Source organism: Toxotes jaculatrix, chromosome 13 (assembly GCF_017976425.1).
Source record: "Toxotes jaculatrix isolate fToxJac2 chromosome 13, fToxJac2.pri, whole genome shotgun sequence".
Classification (NCBI taxonomy): Eukaryota; Metazoa; Chordata; class Actinopteri; family Toxotidae; genus Toxotes; species Toxotes jaculatrix.
In genome coordinates this window covers 6,342,134-6,358,373 of record NC_054406.1, presented here as the reverse complement: position 1 = coordinate 6,358,373, position 16,240 = coordinate 6,342,134, and the positions used below count along the sequence as shown (strand labels likewise).

The window sequence follows — 16,240 nt, the reverse complement described above, 5'->3', positions numbered from 1 at the left end:
CCTCAACATTGTCCAACTTTGAAATTACATGAACATATCATATGAATCATTGGGAGGCTGTGTTTCAAATAAAGACACACATGGAAACAAAGGCAAATACAATGTTCCTTGGAAATAGTTTATTTTTCTAATAATCAGTAGTAGGATGAAGTTGCTCAGACGTAGTCATTCAGTCCTGGTAATGTATATACAGCTACAAACTGCTGACACAGTAAATGTAGATCATGTTATGCTGCTGTCCCTCCATTATATATCACAGGGACAGTAATGTACTGAAAATGTTATTCAAAGCACAAAAAATTAAAGTAAATTTGAAATGGAAATGTTAAGGAACCATTATTGTCTCGTCTCCTCTCCTTAAAGGGCCCACTGACTCCATACTGCCACCAGAGCAGCAAACAGAGCTGCAGTCAGAGGCAGCTGAGTGGAGGCGGCTCCGTTGCACAGGTTGGTGCTGCAGCAGGTCCTGGTGATGTTGTACCTAACATTCAGGATTAACCCAGTATCATTTTTGCAGGCGGTGTCTTCTATACAGCCTCGTTCATGGATGTCCAAAAGGTCGGCACTAAACTCTGGGGGAGGCAAAGAAAATCTTTGAAAAAACTGGAAAGAGACTGTGATCATTTTCGTAGTTCTGTGTCAGTGTTTCTGACAGTGTGTGGGGTCGTACAGCACCTTCAAACTTAATAGCTTGTCAGACTTTCTTCAAAATCTTTTTTATGTATGCAAAATATGATTGTGCCATTCAGCTGTTCATCTTACTGGCAACTGCTGCGAAGCATCTGTTCTGAGATGTAGTGCAATTTACAGGTGCTTCTCTGAGGCAGGAGCCGAGAATCCCCAGACTGCAGGTGTAACAGCTGAGGGACTCAACTGTGAGAGAGGAGACAACCAGAGAACAGGAAATAACAAGTTAAATTAATATCCATTCATGTCTGACTTCATTTAGTAACTCCTATCTTATCAAACAAGCACCCAATGTAATCACAAAGTACACACCAAGACTCTTTTTCATAACCTCTCAAGGTGAACACTGGCTGTGGATGTGTTATCTAGTATGAAACTCATTACAGGATACAGGATGTGTATGACTTTGAGGCAAGCTATGCAAAATGTCACTGGTTTTGTTTGCTCAAGTTGTGAGATATCTGAGATTCTGCCTCCGCCCTGATATGTTAGAGAGGAAAGGAATTTGTTTTGTGTTGCTCAAAACATTGAAAAATTACATTTAGCAGCATTTAGATTTAGATTGGTTACTGTAATAACTGCTGACAGTGTGTGTTTTCGCAAATCCTGTAAAAGTGTAACCAAAACTACAATAGGGTTAGTGACAGAAATAAGCTGGATATCTCAAAATTGTGGCAAATGTTTGTGACGTGTTTTTTTTTTGGTCACATTATTGCAGTGCATCATGTTTGAGATAAACATCACATCAAATAAAATCATACATTTATGATCAAAATAACCACTAAATTACAGTGCAGTTCTGCTCTGATAACACGTCTGCAAAGACCACTTTCAGTCCTGATAACCATGTCTCTGAATGGTGTACAGGCGCAAAACTAAGGGTCGATAAGATTTAGACTTTGTGAAAGGATGTTCAGAAATAATTTTAAAGCCAATAAATTACTCTGCATGAAAAATTTTAGTTTGCAGAAAGAAATTCAGGAAAAAAAAACATATCAACGCTTTTTTCTCAGACAGTTTTGTCACAGATTTTTAAAAGGGTGACACACAACCAGAGGCTTTGAAATTATTTCTGATCATAATTTCACACACTCAGCATCTTATTGATCGTTATTCAAGAAACCTCTGTCCCACAAAGTTGAACATTCTATCTTCAAGATACTGTAAAAAAAAAAAAAAAAACCTTCCTACCTGCAACAAACAGAGCCAATAGTGCTGCACAGCTCCACAGAACTTTGTTCATCTTTATGTTCTTAGATGTGCCTACAGGTGAAAATGCCACCTAAGGTGTCGGTTGTTCCTAATTTCTGTAAGTTCTTACTGTTTCAGAAGCCGTGGGTTTCTGGCTGAAGGTTGACATCTTTATATACTGAGGGAGTTATATCAGTCCTACACGTCAACTGTAGTGATAAGAAAGTTTGAAAGGGGTGACACAGTCCTTCAGTGTGTGTGTGTGGAGGCCCCCCCACCTCCACACACACACACACATGCACACACACACACACACACATCCCACAGGCCTGTCAGATGAGCTGAAGTACACCTACATCGGCGTCACCAGTCATGTTTCAAGCATGTTCATGTGTAAGTGATTGCTATTTAACACCATTAATGACATAAAAGTGGATATTATTCCAAGGTCTTTTTCATGTAGTTGAATCATCAGTGTTTAAGTAGCTTTGGTTGCATTCGTACTGAGTGACAGAGGTTTCAACAGTTTGTTTTATTATTTTTAGCTAAACATTTTAAGGTCTTGACTCACTTAAATAGTTTCACATGCTCTCAGTTGCAACATGGGATGTTTATGTGTTCAGAATGACCAGTTGATAGGCCTATGGTTATATAAAATTATAAGTACTCGAGCTTTCCCACCTTCTCACTTGCAACTGCATGAGCTCCCCTCTGGGCACAAGAACCATCTGGCTGGGGATCATTAGAGTGGAATATTGTTAGAGATAAAGATTAGGAACTAATCTAATACTGTGTATTACATTAAAAAATGAACAAGTAGCAGAGGCAACAGATGTTTTTCAGTGTTTTTCTTTATTTCAGCATCAAAGATTTGTCCTGTATGACACAAAGTAGTTCAAAGGATAAATAAATTTTATTGATTAAAAAAATATAGCAAAATAACAACTAGAAAGGTTTACGAACTCAATGTTTCCCCGAAACATCTCATTTTTCAACTTCCTTGATGTGGACACCTGAGTTTTGAAAATCTGAAAATTAACCATGACATGGTAAAATATGAGTCATGAAATATAGAGTGTCACAATATTAGAGTACAAGTTAAAATACTTGTAAACTCATTAAGTCTGAAGAATTTATTTTGGATAGTGATTTTGGTCTTGCTAGCAGCTGTTTGCTGGTGTTTTTTTACAGCATGCTTCCCCACACGGAGGCCAGGACAGCTGCTCCAATGGCAGCGGTGAGCGTCATCTTTGTGGACGGGGCACCGCTGACCTGGACGGGGTTGCACTTGTTTGCTGAGCAGCACTCGATTTTGGTCTCATAGGTGACTCCCAGCAGGGTGGCGCTGGTGGTCATGTTGCAGCCAGTGGAATTATCCCTGCAGCCCTGGGTGTTGAAGCCCACGAAGCTTGAGAGTGTTGGGAAACCTGAGGAGAAATGGTTGCGTTAGACAAACAAGACTTACAGAGACTTGCAGTATATTAAATCGAATACAGTTTTGAGGCTCCACTTCTTTATTCAAGAGTTTCTCTTTTGTTAGACTTTCTACTTCTTACTCATTCACAAATTGACCTAATCTGCTTTTGTCCTTTTTTTTTAGCTCATAAAATCACGAATAGTTTGAGACATTATTGCCTTCTCTATCTACCCTTCTTTCCATCATTTTCTTCATTCCCTTCTTTCCCTCTTCTATCACTCTGCAAAACTGGACATACAAGGTTTTTGCCTGACACTGAAACCCAAAGTGAGTACTTTTATTTTGGCTACTTGACTACTTTTCACATCTGCTTTTAAACCAGTATGCAAAACTTGTAAAGGAATAATTTTCCACTGGTACAGCTACCATTAGTTACAGAAGAGGAATCACTACATTGCATCAGCATGAGGATAAAACATGAATATCTTGTCACATGAGATGGCCACTGGGAACATTAGGGTGTGCTTGTTGATGTGTGTATGTGTCTGAGTTTCTCTGTATTTAGAAAGGATTTAAGTGAATCATGCCTGCGCTGTTATGTAATGTTTGAAGGGAAAGGGTGTGAGCTTTTAGGTAATTAGGGGGTGACTTACTTGCTTTTCCAGTAAAGCACACACTGCTGTTGGACGAGCAGGTCTCCTCAGCAGAATTAATGCAGACGCCCACCAGACCAAAGGTGCATTTGTTGCAGGTCAGGGACTCCACTGAAACACATAAGGGAAAACACAAAAATTTAATTAAAATAAATCTAGAGTGTTTATGTGGTGGAAGAAAAGAAAATGAGCTCAAAATAGGTTGATTTATGTGCACAGACCTTTTCTAATTTCAAATTATACCCATAAAATGCCTTAATTTTATGGCAGTGATTGTTTTTATAAGAGTTTGTGTATGTGATATTTACAGTGGTGCATCATTAAGTATTTTTCCTGACCAGTTTGCTGTTTTGCCTGAGCACTCCAGCTCAGCGATCCCTCTTTTGGGGAATTTGTGGTACACCACACCCTGTACTGTGGTGCAACCAAATATTGTTGAACCCCGCCCAGGTTAGATAAACAATGAAGCTCTAAGTGACATATCTAAAGGCCATCTTGTCAGTTTCAGTGATAGGGACAGAAGCTGAATGAAGTTGGTTTTTCAGCTAATTGGAAGGATTTAACAATAGCCAGTCTCACTTTCTTCTTGTCGTGATAGTCGCAGAAAGTTGCCTCTGAGATTTTTGCCACCGCCCTAATTCAGTGGAGGTGAATGGAATTTCATTTGTGTTGCTTAAAGCACTGAAAAATGTTAAAATCAAGAGCAACGTGTCTTCATGGAAACAATATCCCAGCTGCTCTGGAGAATCCTGGTACAAACAGTTTTTAATGGAGCTATTTTGTTCCAAAGAAATAGACCCACTGAAAGTTGTTAGTGAAATTAAGTTTGTGTATAAGCTTGATCTGCTGTTTCACATTGATGTTTAATTTTTTTCATTGCCGCTTCACCTCTGTTGTGTTGGCAGCAGACTTTTCAACGGCCAATGTCAAGTTACATGATAAATATCACTAATGTTAGTAATAAAGATGTTAATGAATTGAGTCACATCTGAAAAGATAAATACTAATTTAACAGTGTCCAGCCTTTTCATTGACTGAGCTTTTCCCGCCTTTTTTTTAAAGCAGATTTTTTCTGAGTATGCAGGATTTTTATTTTTGTCAGTAATATCTTTGTGTAATCAATTTCTCTACAAATTAAGGGTAACTCAATCACTGCCAGAGAATTTGAATTTGAATTTTTTTTGTCCACAGTTTGTCCGCCAATTATTTCTTTCCATTTATAAATGTGTGATAGTTGATTGATAACCTTGATTACAGGTAAATCTTACCCAACATGACAGATGCAACGGCCGCAATGATTCCAAACAGGATCCTGCCCATCGTCTTGGTTTGCTCCTTGGTTTCAACTGACAGACAAAAAAAAAATCCTTTACAATAAGCCAGAGGCTCCTTGGATGCTGTGTGGACTAAAAACTGATGAGCTTGTTCCGTGATGCCTGAGATTTATAGTGTGTAACAGGTAAAGGGAGGGGACAAGAAGGGGTTCTCAAGTCTTTTGTCTTTATCTTTACCTCGGGGGAAGAGTCACTGAGAGTGGAGGAATGCAAAGGTTGACTGAGGAACTTGGGAGGAGGACTAAATTGAATACCATGAGCTATTCAAATTGTGCCTGTGCCTGTCATTCAGGTTGTAAGATAAGTCATGCAATACAGATTGAATCATGAGTTTAAGTTTATATTTACTAATCTGAAACAAATGAAGCGATAAATCATTTTGTCCAAAAGTCAAATTTCAAATTGGTTGATTCATATTCAACTGAAGTTTAGCCTCTGTTCTGTTCACATCTGGAACAAATGCTTCTGTTTCGCCTTGACTTTATTGCATGATATTCAGTTTGAGACTAAGAAGTTGGCATTTTAGCTTTAAAAATGACTGAACTGACGAAACTAAAATAATCAATTAGTTTGTAAAACTAAATCTGGTGTGCACTATAAACACATAATTTCCTCACTTTTACATCATTAAAGCCTCTAAACCACCAAACGCAGACCTCACTTGACTTAGGAAATGCTTCATTTAAACACCAATTCAAAAAACATCCTACTTGGTTTATTTACTGGGGATTTCTGGCTCGAAATCTGTTTATCTGTGTGTGTCTTTTCACAGCTTTATATTACAATGTCCTCATGTGCCAAGAATGTCCTGTTCGGTGCCAAAACCTGAAATCAGGACAGATGTGTTCCCTCAGTGGCAGCAATGCTAAGCGCTGAAACCTGAAGAACCAGTTAGTCCTGCATGATGGTGACCAGCCAAAGACATGTAACCGGAAGAAGCCAAACCACACTAGTAACACCACAAAAGAGTGTCTTTCCCCCACTTTGGATATTTATTGCATTCTTCAAATTGTCTACAGAACCAGTTTAAAAAAAACAACAATCAGACAGGCTTACATGTTTCATTTTCGGAAATAATGCCAAAAGTGTCTGTTTCAGGAAGGAGTAATTCATCTTTAATGATTGTGATTCATGCCACAATCCAAGCCAATATGAAATAGAGACAATGGTTGGCCCTGACAAATATCAAATTGGTGAAACCTCAATTACATTTCAATGTCTCCAAACACAACATAACATGATTGATTCAATAACATTTCCCCATATACACATTCAAAACTAGCAAGACGAACAAAGCTTCTACCCCACAGCGAAGGAGTAATGTGCAGCGTAGGTTCAAAACCACTATCAAAAATACAAGAGGTTAAAAACAGAATTAATGGAGCTGTTCATGTCATTAAAAAAAAAGAAAGTAAAAGCAGCAAAACAAATGTTTTCACAGATACTGTCAGACAAAAGCTGAGGGGCCCATTTACCTTATGTTAGCTACTCATTAATAAAATGATTGCAAAGCAAGTGACAATAAATGAAATGAACAGAAATAGAAATGCTTACTGAAGCTTTGAAATCATATATTGGCATTTGCATATTAGGACTAAAACAACTATACAGTGTTTCAAAGTAAATTAATTAAAAGCGTGTGACAATTTGAGAATTCACTCCCATTTCTTCCTAGAGTTAGATTAGAAAAACAAGATGACTTTCAAGCATGCAGGACAAACATGAAGCTATAGCCAGAATACCATTAGCTTAGCTTAGCATAAAGACTGTAAATACAAGGAAGCAGCTAGCCCAGTTCTGAGTAAAGGTAACTGTATACCTAGCTGTATACCTGTTTCCACACTTTATGCTAAGCTAAGCTAGGCTAAGCTAACAGTCTAGCTAGCTTCATATTTACCATACAGACATGAGAGTGGAATCACTCTTTTAATGCAACTCTTAGCATAAAAAGTGTATAAGCACATTTTCCAAACACTCACAGCCTAACACAAAAACTTTATGCCGCTCATTCAAGTGGATAAAGTTAATTGCAGGGCACGTAAATCACGTCAGTGTTACACACGAGTTTTAGACTTTGAATTGACTTTAAATTGTTGGTCTGCTAAACACTGTAATATCTCCTATTATGAAATGAGGGCTGATGCATCTAAAAATACAAAAACAAAAAGGGGAATTAAATTCTAACTGACAAACACTTGTGTGAAATGGAAAAAGTACAATACACCTCAAGGATAGTAAACACAAGACAGATGTGGAGGAAAAAACACAAGCTCTGTGACAAAGCTTACAGAGCTCATGTTTGAGGAGGGCCTTTGATTTAATCCTGGCAATGCTTGTGTGTGCATTTATGTAGTGTGTGTGTGTGTGTGGGTGTATGCATTTTGTGTCATCCCTCAGATCTTCTGTCAAACCAGGACATTGGCCACAAACAGAGCAGTGACAGTGGCAATGGTCAGGCTGACACCAGAGGCCACAGGAAGACCGGGCGCGGCGTTGCACAAATCGGTGGAGCAGCATGTCTTGGTCATGGTGTAGACGGTGGAGTTGGAGTTGTCGGAAGGAAAGTTCACCTGTTGGGTCTTGTTGCATTCAGCCTCTGCTAGACAGCCCTTCATTGAGATATCCAAGACGCCGGCTGTGGAGCAACAGCAAACACACAATCACTGTCTATGTCCATTGTTCACTGTGTTTGTTTGAGATGGCTGGTTGAAGTTGCACACACAGAGGAATGCACTAATACACTCTGAGTTTTGAGGACTTTGTGAAGACCTTGTTACTCCAGTTTTGGTTTCAAGGGAAAAGGCCACAGGATGACAAAAGCTTATATGTCGTAGCTAATATGAAGTTTAAATTTACAATTCATGGTAACTGATTTAATCTAATTTAAACATCTACAATGGTTAGGGTGAACTGTTTAACTACAGGCATCCCTTGTTTTCCCCTCGTTCATTTAACTCCAACATGTTAAAAGGAGAGACTGAACTAGTCTGTGGACAATCAGGTTCATCTATTGTGAGTAAAGACAGACATTCGCACCATTGCAAAGACAGCTGCGAACGCATATCTCCGATGCAGATCTGTGATCTATATCACCTGATAAATCCTTCACAGAGACAGAAACTCCATTATTTTTTGGATTTTTTTTTTGCTGTTTCAACTGCTTATTAATGACATTTAATGAACTATTTCAACTTCTCTGGTCACTTTCTAAATAGATTTGAAACACCAACAATAAATTACAACACATGATGTGAATGTGTTACACCTGATTCGGATTGAATGGTTTACTAGTTGAGCAATACCACAAGCTTTCCAAAATTTTTCTGTCGAGCGACTTACTGAATAGTCAGGTAACTGTTACAGCACAATAAAAAATCGTCATTTCAACCTTTTAATGAAAATGCTTTCACATTTGCAGGAGAGCTATGTGTTCTGTGAATGCAGCTGATGGGGTGTCATATGAGTGTTGATAGAAAGCTTCTTGAGGAGAATGCCGTCCAGTGAGATTTTTGGCTACTGAGCTCCTTACCTGCTTTCCCGATACCACTGTAACACTGTTCTCCCTGCTGACATGTTTCTTTAGTAGTTAGACACACGTTAAACAGGCCAATTTTGCATTTGTAGCACTCAAGAGCTTGTCCTGCAATCAAAAGAAAGTTGGATGGAGAGGTGGAGAGGGGAGGGAGATACAGAGGAAGAACAACAAGAGTAGAATTAGTGTAAATAGGTTTAAAACAGGCTGTAAATGGTATAAATGCATGTTCATTTGAGTAAACACCTTCTCATGTTTGTTTGGCATCGAGGACTGTTTGGGTGTTTGCCATCCATCACTCAGATGATGCAGGTTGGCATTTAAAGCAGTCTTACATGGTTGATTATGAAATACAAAGTCAGCGACCGTGAATGAAACAAAAGGGCCTGACCTGTGACACAGGAGGTTTTATGGTTCAGATTATACCATTTGTTGTTTTGATGTTTTCTGATTCAGGCTTTATTCAAATACTTCTACACTTTGTGAAACTAAATTCAAACCATGCCTAAAGTTGGATTTTAGCCAGCAGTCTGTGTTCACAACTGAAGGCAGAAAGTTTGAAAGACATGAGCTGTGTCGCAGTTCCATATCACATACTTACTCATTTTCATAGTGAAGCTTAATGTTTTTGCAGATGGTATAAAATAATCAATGTACATTTCAGTCTCAGCCCGGTCATACTTTGTTTTGTGGCTGCTGTGGCTTAAGGTAATCACTGGAGTTAAATGGCTGTTACAGTACATGTTAACAACTTTATAATGGCAGAGTCAGTAAGCTCAGCAAACATTCATGAAATCACAAGCACCTGTTAAATTAAGCTTTCTCCGGACTACCAGAGGAGCTTGAGCACACCCAGCATGCACCTGTGAACTTTGTTACTCCAATGCTAAGAAAGTAAACAAAACTCCCTGCCACTTGTTAACAACTTTATTATCAGTTTATTATTTTTTCTAACCTCACAGGACTGCACTTCTTTTTGTTCAGAACACATTTTACTAAAGGTCACTGTTACTTCAAGTCCAGCCCAAATGATCCCTGGGAACGATTATGTCGTCTGTGCATAGAGATAAAAACAGACTCAGAATTAAGACAAACAACTCAATGCATTTTGTTGCTGTGGTTACACCAAGCCTGAAGTCGAGTAGCCATAGTGAGGCTGAGACACTGCAGTGTGTGTGTGTGTGTGTGTGTGTGTGTGTGTGTGTGTGTGTGTGTGTGTGTGTGTGTGTGTGTGTGTGTGTGTGTGTGTGTGTGTGTGTGTGTGTGACTCAGTGCTGGGGAGTGAATCCTGTCCAAACAATTGCTGGAAACCTGTCGCTCCAGTTTCAGTTTCAACGTCAGAGTCCCATGAATTGTTGAAGACAGAGCATGCTGATCACAATGAAGTCATTACACCAAGAGCAAGATTTATTTAGTTAGTTTAACTATTAAAATGAGAGATTGAAACCCCTCTGGCCTTTAACTTGGGCTATTTTCCCTCGGTTCAGCCCATACTTATGATTTTTTTTAAAAAAGGGAAGCTGTGCTCTAAAATGTTACTTCTGATCCACTGCAGTTCTGTGAGTTTTGACTGTAATTTTTAAAACTCTTAGTATTAAAAGAACCAACTGATCTGATAAGTCATCACAAGGTCCCCATCCCCATGTACAAAAACTACGTGATGGTGGGAGTACCCAAAACTAGGTCACTCTGCGAATCAAAGGGGTGGCAATAACAACTTATTTCTGCTACGAAGGATTATTATTATTTTATTTACCATATACCATGCTATACAACCACATTAGTGGATTCTGCATTTGAATTTGAATGTCCTTCTTCTTCTTTTTAAAGTTAGACAGCCTTACTCTGAAATGAGTCTCATGAAGTAATTTAGGTATTCCAAGATTACTGTAAATGTCTATTATTCACATATTTCTACTTATTTTCTCTGATCATCAGTTAATTCTCTCTATAAAAATCACTGCCCAAGGTGACATATTCAAAATCAGCAAATCACCATCCAGGAATTAAAAAAAGCTCATTTTTATGTGATCCTTTAAAACAAATGTCTCACGCTACATTTACAGAAACACATAAACCAATTTCTAAGAGGGATGGCTGATTATATCTTTAACTCCAGTATTTTTCAGATGTCTGCTGAGCTGACTCATCACCATATACCAATTTTTCCAGCTGAGTAGCTCCTGCATGTGAGGTGTGCAGCTGTTCGACAAAGGCGTCCATTACATCACACTCAAAAATCAAAAGCACTGATATCTTAAGTTTAGTACTTTTTCAAACACAAGCAGGATTTGACTTGAATAACATGACAGACCTTTGTGACCTTGCGGGGACAACCCGATTTCATTCACAGTCAGGAAGGATAACCCCAGTTCTTTGCCTCAGAGATAAAAACACACCCACACCATTGTACACAAACAACCCCACACCCTGTCCTGCTGGTTTCGGTCACACCCAGGCTCAAGTATAGAGCTGAAAATTTAGAGACTTCTGACAATCCTTGCATCCTTTCTTATTACCCCTACTCATATATAATCATATATACAATTAAAATGTGTTCTGTTGTAAGATTGAGGTAAATCCCTGAATATGGCAGCATCATGTGATTTCACTGCTGCCGCACCTTGCAGGGCTTCAGCGCTCTGTAATGCCAACTGACGTGTTGCACACATCACCTTTCCTCTGGTGCTTTCTGAGAGGAATCTCAAAATCCAGTCCAACCTGATCCTTCAAACTAACCTGAACTTTGATTCATCAAGCTGTCACACACACACACACATTTACGCGCCCAAATCAGTGTTGCTCAAGACTTTTTTTTTTTTCCCCCCCATTGTCAAGGTCATGGAAGGATTACTGAAGGCCTAGAGCAAGAGCCTTCATTTGAAGTGACTGTAATAAGATACAAAACCACCACAGACACAAAACAACCGCAAAGAGGCATAAAATAACTACAAAGAGATGCAAAAAGATGACAGAGAGATGCATTATGACAATAAATGGATGGAAAATGACCAAAATGAGACCCAGGTTTTGGATTTGGGTGTCTGTAGGAGCTGTGTGGGGAATTTTGCATATCTGATCCCAGGAGCTCCTTGTCTCATAATCTGTCTGTGGCTGAGGTGAGGAGAGTCTGATCCAGTCTGAAGGTGAGGTCACATGGGAGCAGTAAAGCTAATGATGTTCAATTACAGCAGACTGTTTGCTCACTGCAGCAGAAGTGTCTCAACATATAATTGGTTGTGTCTTCACCTCCCTTTATTGCAACAAAACTTCTACACAGCAGCACATTTCCTTGAAGAACAGTCTCTGGATAAAAGATATTTATCTACACAATAACAGGTGCAGTCATTCACTTTGGACAAGACACAGTAGGCAGAGGAGAATGGCATGTGAGAAGCACTGCTACATATTTGCAGGATTAAATAGTTACGACGCAGATTAATACACAGCTTAAGTGAGGTATTCATCATTGTCAGAGTACCAAAAAACCCCTCCTTCTTGTCCTTCTTGTACATTGTGGTATTAGGTAAAAAAAAAAAAATTCTTATCTCATTACTGGAAACATTCTTCTCTTGTACAGTACATCACTTACCTAACACCACAAGCATTGCAGGTGCATGTGAAAGGACACATCTGAGCAAGAGCACTCAACACTTCTCAGAGGGGAAGTCCTGACTTCTGGAAAAAGTGGTGGGGCAAGTACTCAGATCCTTAACATTCACTCAGCTGACAGTAACATCTAGTTAAAACTAATGCAGTCTAATCTTGCAATAAATCCTGAGTTCCTAAAGGTTATAATATTCAGATAATATTTTGTCTACTCGTTGATATAAACGGGAGTTTTAGATCTTGCCTATTAAATGTTTATATGCTGCTAATAAATGCTAAACAGGAGGACTTAAAGTGTTACCACTCTTGCATACAATCTTAACTCAAAGCAGAAAATGTGTATGTGTATTTCTACCAACTTCCATGTCAAACAAGTGCAGTGGTGAGTGTCGTACATTTTCAGCTGAAATTCAGCTGGAGTAAAAGCTTTTAGACTCTTTCTTTACCATCCACCTTGACAGCAAGTAATATGTTTGAACTCTCAGGTGTGGTCTGTTACCAATAACCCTCAACATGCAGCCTTATGCTGCCCTCTACTGCTCATTCACTAAAGCTAGAGATCATAGGGCATCGGCCCTTCAGTTTTCTAGTGTAATGACATGTTGAGGAATGCAAAGCACAGAAAGGGGAAAAAAAGGAGAAAACTAACTGTTGCTAACTAAGAACAGCTATTAAAAAAAAAAATCAATGTTAAATCAAATAGCAAGGAACAAGAGAATATTAAAAGTAATCCCAGAGGAATTACAGCTCTGAAACTGTTGATGTATTAGGCGTGGCCAGTGCTTTGGGAAGGAACTGGTAACTGGTATGTAAGATTTCCACCTGAGGGCATCACTGTTGATAAACGTCTAAAAACAGTTTCTAATCAAAATAAGTGCTGACGACTGTGCACAGAGAGTTGACATGAGACGCTATGTCCTGAGATGAATATGCAAACAAGTTTATGAAAAGTAATGTGAAGGTAAATATAAGTCAACCTTCAGAGTTTGGGATAAACACCGTGCTCAAGCTACAAGCCCCAGAAAAGGTGAGGATAAATACACCTGGGTGAGTCTGATGTGTTGCGCAAATACTCTCCATTTGCACTCGGTTGTAAAGTAGATTCCCACTCACAATGGCAACATCCTTGACGGATGGGAGTAACCAGGCTGATGGGTTGAATTTTTACAGATTAATAAAACACACCTGAAACATGTGTTTGAGAAAGAAGGACTGACGTTTGTGCTAAAGGTCAAGAGTTGAATTCAAATCTAAAGAGAGGAGTGGACCTGCTCTAAAACATCTAAAAACACGGGGGTGAGAAAATTGCCTTAGCCTTCAGAAAATGTTAACTCTGGTTTGGTTTTTAAGAGCTGCTGGCTTAAAGGCCATTAACAGAGAAGGGCTAAAGCCAGAAATACCTTAGATTAATTTGTATAATTTTTATAATATCTTCATGATAGAAAGGAAAGATTTCTGCATAAGACTGCACCTGGACAAGTGTGCCAAAATATAAGAAAGATGGAGCTTGCTCTTTATACCTGTATGTCCATTTGTTTAATGCAAATCCCATCTCTTTGCAGTGAACTGCTCATTGTGGTACAGCTAAAAGGTTCTATTTTCTTTTGTTGCAGTTGTTGGAAGACACATGGACAGCCAAGGCTTCTACATCTTATTACCCACAACTACATTATTTGTATATTGCCTTGGTAAACTTAAAAAAAACCCAAAAAACTCAAAGCTCAAAATGTGGCTCACACAAATTAAAATCACCTGCATTATCTTGTTCAGTCCACAACCTCTCAAGACTTTGTCCTCTGAACTCCAGAAACTTACATCTTGCCATCTGGATTAAAAAAAAAAAGTAGCTGGCAGACACACAGGGGTGAGTATTTTTGAGTCTGTTTCTTCTGGCAGCTGATGCCGGGGGAAACCTCTCAGTAGCCTGTAACATGTTGACTTCAAATATCAACCAGACCACCATATGAAATTGTCTGCTTTTTCCCCCAGAGTAAACACACCCACACAGACAGATTCATCCCTGCTGGTCACTTGTACAGGGAGATGTAAAACCTCAACATGTAATTATCTCCATTTGTGAATCACTTCTCTGTCACAAACAACTATTTAAGCAAAGGGCTGGTGGGCTAAAGGTTAACGTTATCACCTTAAAGCATAAAACGCAGCTAGGATAGAAAGGGTGTGGTTTGAAACAGGAGACTGACACAACAGAGCTGAGGGGATCCTGGAGACAAAAATGGACGACAATAGCCTCAAAACACAATAGAAGAAGAACAAATAACTCCTTCTAGTTGGCCCAGTCTGCCGACACTCTGTAGAAATGTAACTTGAGACTCTGACACAGCCTCCACAGTTACAAGGTGAGGAATTTCTCATATAATGGTTGGCAGGTTGGGACGTGATTCAGTCTTTTAATAAGGTCTGGAAAAAAACAGGGAAGAACATCGTGGTACCACAAACAGTCTGCCTCACCCCAACCTATAATAACAGCATTAGAGTAAAGCCTGGGATGTGCACAGAGGGTAAACACACCAAAACTCTGCTTTTACTTTGTTCATCTATGGGCATCAGTAAGTCATTCTGAGTTCTGTTGAATCTTACAAGGTAAATCTGTGGGTTGGAGTCCTTTTCTCCATTAATCACTTATATAAAATGCTGGAAACTGGTGGAAAAATACCCATTTAGAGTCCAAGTCTGAGGCTTTACCTCCACATTTTATCCACCCAACAATCAAAAACTCCAAAAATATTCAGTTCACTGACCAATATGATGAAGAGAACCAGCACCTCACATTTGATAAGATGAAATCAGAGTTTGTTTTTGGGATTTTTGCTTGAAAAATGACTGAAGTTCTGACTGACTTTGTGGGACTTTTTCTTTGCTAACTGAGCAGTTTAACCATTACTCTTAGCTAATTAGCTTATTCAGTTCAGTCAGTCACTGGGTATATTCAGTTCACCGAGCTGTCACAAAGGTGCCCACTGGTTTGGGCCCCCTGCCTCTACAAGGCTGTGGACACACCACTGGTGTAAAGAGTGAACACACCCAGTCAAACCACAGCCCCAAGCTCTGCACTCTTCAATACAGACCCAGTGGGTAAAAACGTCCAAAAACATGACACAGATTTCCCAAACAAAGTCAAATATTAGTTTTTACTTCCAGCATAACGGGTTTGCCAGGAAAAAAAAAAAAAACAAAAGACGTCATGGGGAGTTTAAAAATTAAAAACAACAAAAACAAAAAAAAGACCATGGAAAACAGAACAAACTTCACGCAGAGGCGAAAAACACTGAAATCTAACTTCATGATCAACAATGATTTAAAACATGCAATAAAGAAGTGCCAATTCTGAATTGAACAACACTGTAGACACTGTTGTGCTCATTTTTAGGGAAACCAGTGAAAACTCAGACATACCAAACTTCATGCAAAAAAACGTAAAATTTGTCGAAGAAAACATTTAAACGTTCTCTCTGAAATATAAAGACACTCATAAAAAAAATTAAGAGTTTTTACAAGTGACGAGCTTTACAATAACTTAAAAAAAACTTCAATAAATAAATCATAATTTCGAATTTTATCTTACCGATTGCAAAGCAGAATCCGACTGCAAAAAGCTGGAGAATAATTCTGTTCATCTTGGGGGAAAAAAGCGAATAAAATAACAATCTCGACTTGTGGGAGAAGCCCGTCTGTCCGTGCGCACGCAGACCGTTATACTCTCGACCAAACAAATTCTTTTTTTTCCGCCATTGCTGCATTTATAATCTTCCACCTCCCAGCAAACGTCACTGTTATCCAATCAGTGGAGAGAGGA

At 39.0% G+C, this 16,240-nt stretch overlaps 2 protein-coding genes across 3 annotated transcripts; both read right to left on the bottom strand.

Annotated features, from left to right (window-relative positions):
- Window positions 1–168: 168 nt before the first annotated feature.
- On the bottom strand, window positions 169–2,015 carry LOC121191899 (prostate stem cell antigen-like). 2 transcript variants are annotated; one of them, XM_041053355.1, is made up of 3 exons: window positions 1,879–2,015; window positions 763–873; window positions 169–572 (listed from the first exon to the last, which is right to left on the bottom strand). In XM_041053355.1, exons 1-3 carry the CDS (start codon window positions 1,928–1,930, stop codon window positions 358–360), a joined length of 378 nt encoding a protein of 125 aa, XP_040909289.1. In that variant the 5' UTR covers window positions 1,931–2,015; the 3' UTR covers window positions 169–357. The 2 variants fall into 2 exon arrangements, with proteins under 2 accessions (XP_040909289.1, XP_040909290.1); XM_041053356.1 differs by lacking the exon at window positions 1,879–2,015 and adding an exon at window positions 1,000–1,052.
- Window positions 2,016–6,251: 4,236 nt separating this feature from the next.
- Window positions 6,252–16,144, bottom strand: spaca4l (sperm acrosome associated 4 like). Its single transcript, XM_041053375.1, has 3 exons — window positions 16,010–16,144; window positions 8,812–8,922; window positions 6,252–7,917 (listed from the first exon to the last, which is right to left on the bottom strand). The coding sequence occupies exons 1-3, from the start codon at window positions 16,059–16,061 to the stop codon at window positions 7,688–7,690; spliced, it is 393 nt and encodes a 130-aa protein (XP_040909309.1). The 5' UTR covers window positions 16,062–16,144; the 3' UTR covers window positions 6,252–7,687.
- Between the last annotated feature and the right edge of the window lie 96 nt (window positions 16,145–16,240).

Excerpts from the sequence above, each read along its gene's own strand:
- LOC121191899 (XM_041053355.1), bottom strand. The coding sequence starts at position 1,930 with ATGAACAAAGTTCTGTGGAGCTGTGCAGCACTATTGGCTCTGTTTGTT. Across the intron at positions 874-1,878 it reads ATTGGCTCTGTTTGTTGCAG|TTGAGTCCCTCAGCTGTTAC; the intron begins GTAGGAAGGTTT and ends CCTCTCTCACAG. Across the intron at positions 573-762 it reads ATGCTTCGCAGCAGTTGCCA|AGTTTAGTGCCGACCTTTTG; the intron begins GTAAGATGAACA and ends TGCCTCCCCCAG.
- spaca4l (XM_041053375.1), bottom strand. The coding sequence starts at position 16,061 with ATGAACAGAATTATTCTCCAGCTTTTTGCAGTCGGATTCTGCTTTGCA. Across the intron at positions 8,923-16,009 it reads CGGATTCTGCTTTGCAATCG|GACAAGCTCTTGAGTGCTAC; the intron begins GTAAGATAAAAT and ends TTTTGATTGCAG. Across the intron at positions 7,918-8,811 it reads CAGTGGTATCGGGAAAGCAG|CCGGCGTCTTGGATATCTCA; the intron begins GTAAGGAGCTCA and ends GTTGCTCCACAG.